This window comes from Anarhichas minor, unplaced genomic scaffold, assembly GCF_050575085.1.
Source record: "Anarhichas minor isolate MPS153535 unplaced genomic scaffold, ASM5057508v1 ptg000024l, whole genome shotgun sequence".
Taxonomy (NCBI): Eukaryota; Metazoa; Chordata; class Actinopteri; order Perciformes; family Anarhichadidae; genus Anarhichas; species Anarhichas minor.
Window position 1 is genome coordinate 16,062,654 of NW_027466470.1, and position 6,000 is coordinate 16,068,653.

The window sequence follows — 6,000 nt, forward strand, 5'->3', positions numbered from 1 at the left end:
TTTGGGGTGAGTTGGCCTGGCTGGAGCTGGTCACACGCCATATGTTTGCCCTGTCGCATGGAGACTGTCACCACGACCCTTAATTAACTCCCTGACCTCCCTCAACCCCCAACCATTGTAACCGGTTTCAGAGGCTTACTGTGGCTTTAGCTTCTGTGCAGTAAATGTAGGGCATGGCTGTTTGCTTGTCTGCCTGGTGGTTTAAACCAGCGAACCCAAGCTGTGTGACTTTTAGTTGTGACACTATCTCTGCATGTCCACGATGAGGCTGAGATCCAGGAGTAGAGACAGAAAGGAGAGACAAAGAGAGGAAGAGGTAGGAAAAGTCTTTTTTTTTTAAATTATTTTATAAGCAATATAGAGCTTCGTTTGGGATGAAGCATTTATTTTGGCATAGAAGTCACAGCGGTGTGTTTGTCAGTATGTTTGTCCTGTGATTCATATTTGAATTTGAGCTTTTCATTGAGTTGCTATTAGAATTTTCCTCACTGCGTAAATATTGGAAAAGTAAACATTGAGTGTTTTGGTGGAATATTAAAACATCTGACTGGTGCTGAGTGTGACACCCAAAATGTGGACAAAACAGAACTTATGTGCTGCTTTCGTGCATTGGTGCAAAACAAGTAGTTTTGCTAAAAAATGTCTTGCAGGTGAAATTCAAGGAGCGTGAAATGATTCCAAAGTCAGGAAAATCCCCAGCAGACTCGAGGAAAAGTGCCGGCATCCATGAGTTTGCAGCACTTGCCAGATCCTCCTTAAATGGTAACCTTTTTACTTTTTGGTGTGTTTTTTGTAAGCCGTGATCAAATGTCCAAGTTCAGACTCTGAACCCTATACCTCTATGTGTCCAGGTATCTCTCAGGCAGTGAGGGACCATGTGACGAAGCCCACCTCCCTGGCTCAGGGCCGGGTCGCCCACCTCATCGAGTGGAAGGGTTGGCCCAAACCTGCCGGTTCCCCGCCAGCCGCCCACTTTAGCTCCTACTGCCATCTGACTGAAGGAGAGAAGGAGGCCCGGTTCGCTGCAGGTATTCATTCCTGTGACCTTTTAGCCAGGGATATGTTTTGAATCCAGCTTTTGAGTGTGTTTGTGTGGGCACGTGAATCCTCTTACTTAGCTCGGTTTAGCTCCGGCATCATCTCCTGGCAGGCTTCCCCACCTTCTGCCATGCACCTAATCCCCTACAACTCCTGTATGTCAGTGGTCCGCTCCGCCCACCATGCTGTCTCTTGGGTGATGGCTTGTCCTGGCAGCAGATGGTGTCTTATTAGACACTCTCTCAGAACACTTCACTTCCCACCAATCGTACAACAGCCCCTGTTGTTCTGCTGTGACTCATCCTCTCTGGCGCCGGTGACATCGGCGTGGTTTGAGCTAGAGAGCGAATAAGTGAGAGAGGGAGGGAAGTGAAGTGCATGGTGACTGTACATCATGTACATCATAAAGTTTATTTCTTTGATCAGTGTTTGTCGACTCATCGACTGTTGGATGGACAACATTTTTACGTTAGCTATCTTGATCATCAATTAATCGATTGAGACACTTTTCAAACAAAAACTCTGATACCAGCTTCTTAAATATTATTATTTCCGGCTTTGCTTTGCTCTATATATTATCATAAACTGAATATTTTTGCATTTCGGACTGTTGGTAAAACCAAATGAACAATTTTAAGATGTAAATAAACTGCAGATTATAAAGCCCTACTTTAGACTCATTCTGACAAAAACCTGGCATGTTGCTAAAACAGATTGACATCATCAAAGCAAAAATGAACAACTTCCAAAGAAGAGACAGGGTTGCAGTATTATTCCACCCTTGTTTAATGTACTAACAAAAACACCAGAATAATCACACTTCCCTGGTCTCGCTCTATTAAATTCATTCATTCAGTGATTCCCCTTTAACGACAAATCGGAGGCATCAGGAGGTAATTAGCCGAATGCAAATACCTTTTTTCAGACTTTTATAATTTTATTAGAAATGTTCAAATAAAACCAGAAAGAAAATCCCGCCTTTGGTTTAACTGGTCACACCCAACTATTCCTTTATGTGAAGGGGTTATTCATGTATTGGACCTGTGTTCCTGCTAGGAGTGGCTGAGCAGTTTGCCATCGCTGAGGCTAAACTGCGTGCCTGGGCGTCTATAGACGATGACGAGGAAGACTCCAACGATGAGGACTCCCCCACCAACGGACAGTCTCAGACCTTATCCAGCCAGAGCTCAGGTATCCACAGTCGCCACCATTTATCTCTTTTCATCACTCATCGTCTTCATTACTGCATCTTCACTGACGAACCGCCTCATCTTCCCTTCCCCTCCCCTGATTGTCCATCCATCTCCAGGTGTTCTGACTTTTTGCTCCTCCCTCAGACGCCGCCACGTCCAATCCTATCGACGGAGCGCCGTGCCAGCCTGATGTCGAAGGCGGCGAGGCACCGCCCTCCGACGGCCCCCTGTGCTCCAGCAGCAGTGGCAGGCCTGCGTCTCACAGTGACCCACATTCATCGCAGACCAGTTCGCCTACTTTACCCAGCGACTGCATGAGTCCCTTCCTGGAGGAGGAGGTGGAGGTGGAGGAGGAGGAGGAAGAGGAGGAAGAGGAGGAAGAGGAGGAAGAGGAGGAGGAGGAGGAGGAGAGGCCGGATGGTCACGAGGAGCGGCCGGCCCTTCCACAGGAGCAGCACAGTGAGGTGTGCATCCTCCACAAGCCGGAGTGGAGGCCTCGGGCCAGGAGCAGCAGGTTCGACTCCTGCTATTCCACCTCTCGCTCAGAGTCTCCCGGAGAGGAGGACGAGGAAGACGAGGACGAGGAAGGCAGCGTGTTTCACGAGTCTCGTGCTTGGCATTCCAGCCGGAGGAGCTTCTTCTCCGACCGGGCTTCCTCTGGAGTGGCGTCCTTCGATGAAGAGGAGGAGAGGGACGAAGTAGAGGAGAAGAAAGCATATTTGATATGATGTGTCGTCCCATCTTTATGTCTCTTTGAGTCTGTGTTGATTCTGGATATGACATAATCTGTTTCTGCTTTCGCTGTAAACCTCTCTCCACCTCCTCCTTCTCTCCTCTTCCTCTGATCATGTCCTCTCCACTCGCTGCCTCCCATCTCTCATCCTCCAGGCCTTTCATGCACTGATCTCGCTCCGCCGTTTGTCACTGCTGTAAACGGTGTAATACAGTATAGTTGGAGAGTTCAGCTGGAATGTAAAGCTGTTGTTCAAACTGAGTTTTGTACATTTCTGTGAATGTGGTGCATTGGTTTTCTATGGATATTTTGGAGTGTCGTATGTTTTCTGGGTCATGCTGTGTCATGTGGGTCGGGCAATGTTTGATACTGAATGTCTTGCTTATCTATAAATATGATTTGTTTTTGAAAGATTTTGTCTCTTTTTTTCTACACAAACAAACTGAACATGCGAGGAAGAAACACAACGTGTCTTTTAAAGGTGTTTTTCAAATTTAATCATTCACTCATGTACAAAAACAATTTCATGTTCTCTGAAAAATAACGATGGCTGTTGGATTTCAAATGCATAATTCCTCTATGTACAATAGCATGTACGTAGATCTCATCCGTGTATTTCCATATGTACAAAGCATATACAGGCCAATGCCATATAAAGGGAGATACTACAGACTTATTGCTTAACTAGATACGCTGCAAATTAGCTTATACACTCTATAATTAACGCCTTATTCATTATCCTATATAGCGAGCACTACTTCACGTTCTATATGCAAACAAAAAGTCAAGACGTTAATAAAACGTTGCACAAATGGTTACGCGGACAAAAGAAACGAGCCAGAGTTGGTGTGCTGCGATGACATCACATAAGATAGAAGAAGAAACGTGGCTCAAAAATGCAACGGCATGAAGCTGAAATACTTGCATCCATTTGAGGGTCGTAACAAGGACTCGCACACACACACTTGGCTCTACGACATCGCTGTGCTTCATACAGTAGTTACATTTCTCAACATTGCATTTAGAGGCCAGGCTGAATTAAATGTACTCTGTCATAAAGATACGTGTGACATATCACGGTGTTAATATCTACAGGCCGCATACACGTGGCCGTATAAGTGTGTGTGTGTGTGTGTGTGTGTTTGTGTGCTCTGTACAACAACCGGTATCTTTCTTTCAATCTGAGCTCAAGTGTGGTTCCTTTATCGTGCTAGAAACACATTAAAACACACAATTAAATTCACATAGCAGAAGATGAAGAGGCAGTTCAAGTGACAAGACGGACGGTCTACATTGCCCTTATTGAATCAGCGCCTTTAAAGCCAAACAAGGCTACATGTGCATTCAATTATACTCATGGTAATTACAATGTGCTTCACCGTTATTTGGAGTCCTGCGCTAAGCTGGCTGGACCTTTGGAAGCTGCCTCAGAAGACTAGATCCCAGTTGATTTGGGGGATTTCGGGGGCTGATATGGACACTAATATTTGGTAGTAAAATGAAAAAAAAAAGATATACTGATAATGGACAAACTAATGATGACACTGTTGCTATTAAACCACCTTTTACTGCATTATTACTGTAAATGTATTGCATATCAGCCAACATACAACCAACACCACTATAACTTGTACTTATATTATTAGCCATTGATTCAGGCCCTGTGATGCATTCGTAGTATAGGTGGTGGTAGTAGTTTGAATTCATTCCATCATGTGCTCATTAGAACAATTGTCGATGTTCTTCTGTGCTTTCGCTTATTGTTCACCCTCCAGTACTTGTGTGCATCTTTACTCTCTCTTGAAATGTCACTGAAGTAATGTTTACAGGATGTTTACCAGTGATTTTGGCATGAATGTGTTTCAGAGTCTGGACCAGATGTGAGCATGGCATGGAAAAGTGTTTAAAAGAATCTCTCATGCACACACAAACACACACACATACGCGCACACAAACACACACATTTAAAACATACAGCTGACAATTTTCCATATTTTCCTCATCAACAAATCCCATGAAAAGACCAAACTGGTCTTTTGTAGTCAGGAACTGCTCCAAAAAAGTATTAAAACACATAAATGAGCCAAATTATTGCAATGAGTGGCATGCGCCCTCATTACAATATCACACATATAACAATCAAGTGTTTATTTCTGAGGCAAATCCTACACATACACCATCCACCTGCTCACTAGAGCACCACATCTGTGGCTGAAATAAATGCATTATTAATGCTTGTTTGAGTAATACAGCCTACACTGCCCAGCTGTTTTAGGAACTGACTTGAATAATCTCACCTAAAGGTCCGTTATTAGATGTTCTCAAGATTTCTGATTAATCAGTTCGCTTCCCACATCTCCCTCTGGAGCAACAAAAAAAGCTTTATATGAAGTCTTTCACAGAAAATGATTAAAACACTCTCCAACACCTGAATGTGTAAAATTGACGACATTCATCTTTAAAGCCTCTGAGCACCCATCCAGTTGTTTCCAGTTAATCTGGTTGATTAGACCTCCTCTCAGGACTGTGTGGGCGTCCACAGACTACAATTGATTGATTTCAAGTGACTGAGTCTCCTGTTAGCTTTTGTTGCACCTGGTGGTGGATGAAGATCTGTGACCTAATTGAACTCCCATCAAAGCTCCGGCCCACCTTCAACCCGAGCAGAGGGCTAATCAGAATAACTGGAAACACCTGTGTGGGTGTTCGGAGGCTTTAACGATTTGCCTCTTCAATAGGAATCAAAGAGCAACAGACATTACAGGGGAGTCAGTAGTTGTTGGTTTTGTTCCTTTCATGGGATTCGTTGACAGTAAGTCAAATGTAGAATAAAGCCGGCTTTATCTTTTAAAACGGGCATTTGCACAGTTTGAAACGCAATAACGGATGTCACATCTACTCCTGCTCACTCGCTCAATCACGCCACAACAACGTTAGAAACACGGGTATCTAGGCTGGACTTGGAGGCCAGAGTGACCTCTACAAATGTAAGAAACGTCAACATTCATGAGGCGACAGAATGGATCCCCCCCCTGA

The 6,000-nt window shown here is 44.3% G+C and overlaps 1 protein-coding gene across 1 annotated transcript; it reads left to right on the forward strand.

The window, feature by feature from the left end:
- The first annotated feature begins 102 nt into the window (after nt 1-102).
- fam131aa (family with sequence similarity 131 member Aa) lies at nt 103-3,291 on the forward strand. The gene is made up of 5 exons (XM_076097928.1): nt 103-762; nt 852-1,028; nt 2,095-2,229; nt 2,376-2,569; nt 2,633-3,291. The coding sequence occupies exons 1-5, from the start codon at nt 672-674 to the stop codon at nt 2,957-2,959; spliced, it is 924 nt and encodes a 307-aa protein (XP_075954043.1). The 5' UTR covers nt 103-671; the 3' UTR covers nt 2,960-3,291.
- The last annotated feature ends 2,709 nt before the right edge of the window (nt 3,292-6,000 follow it).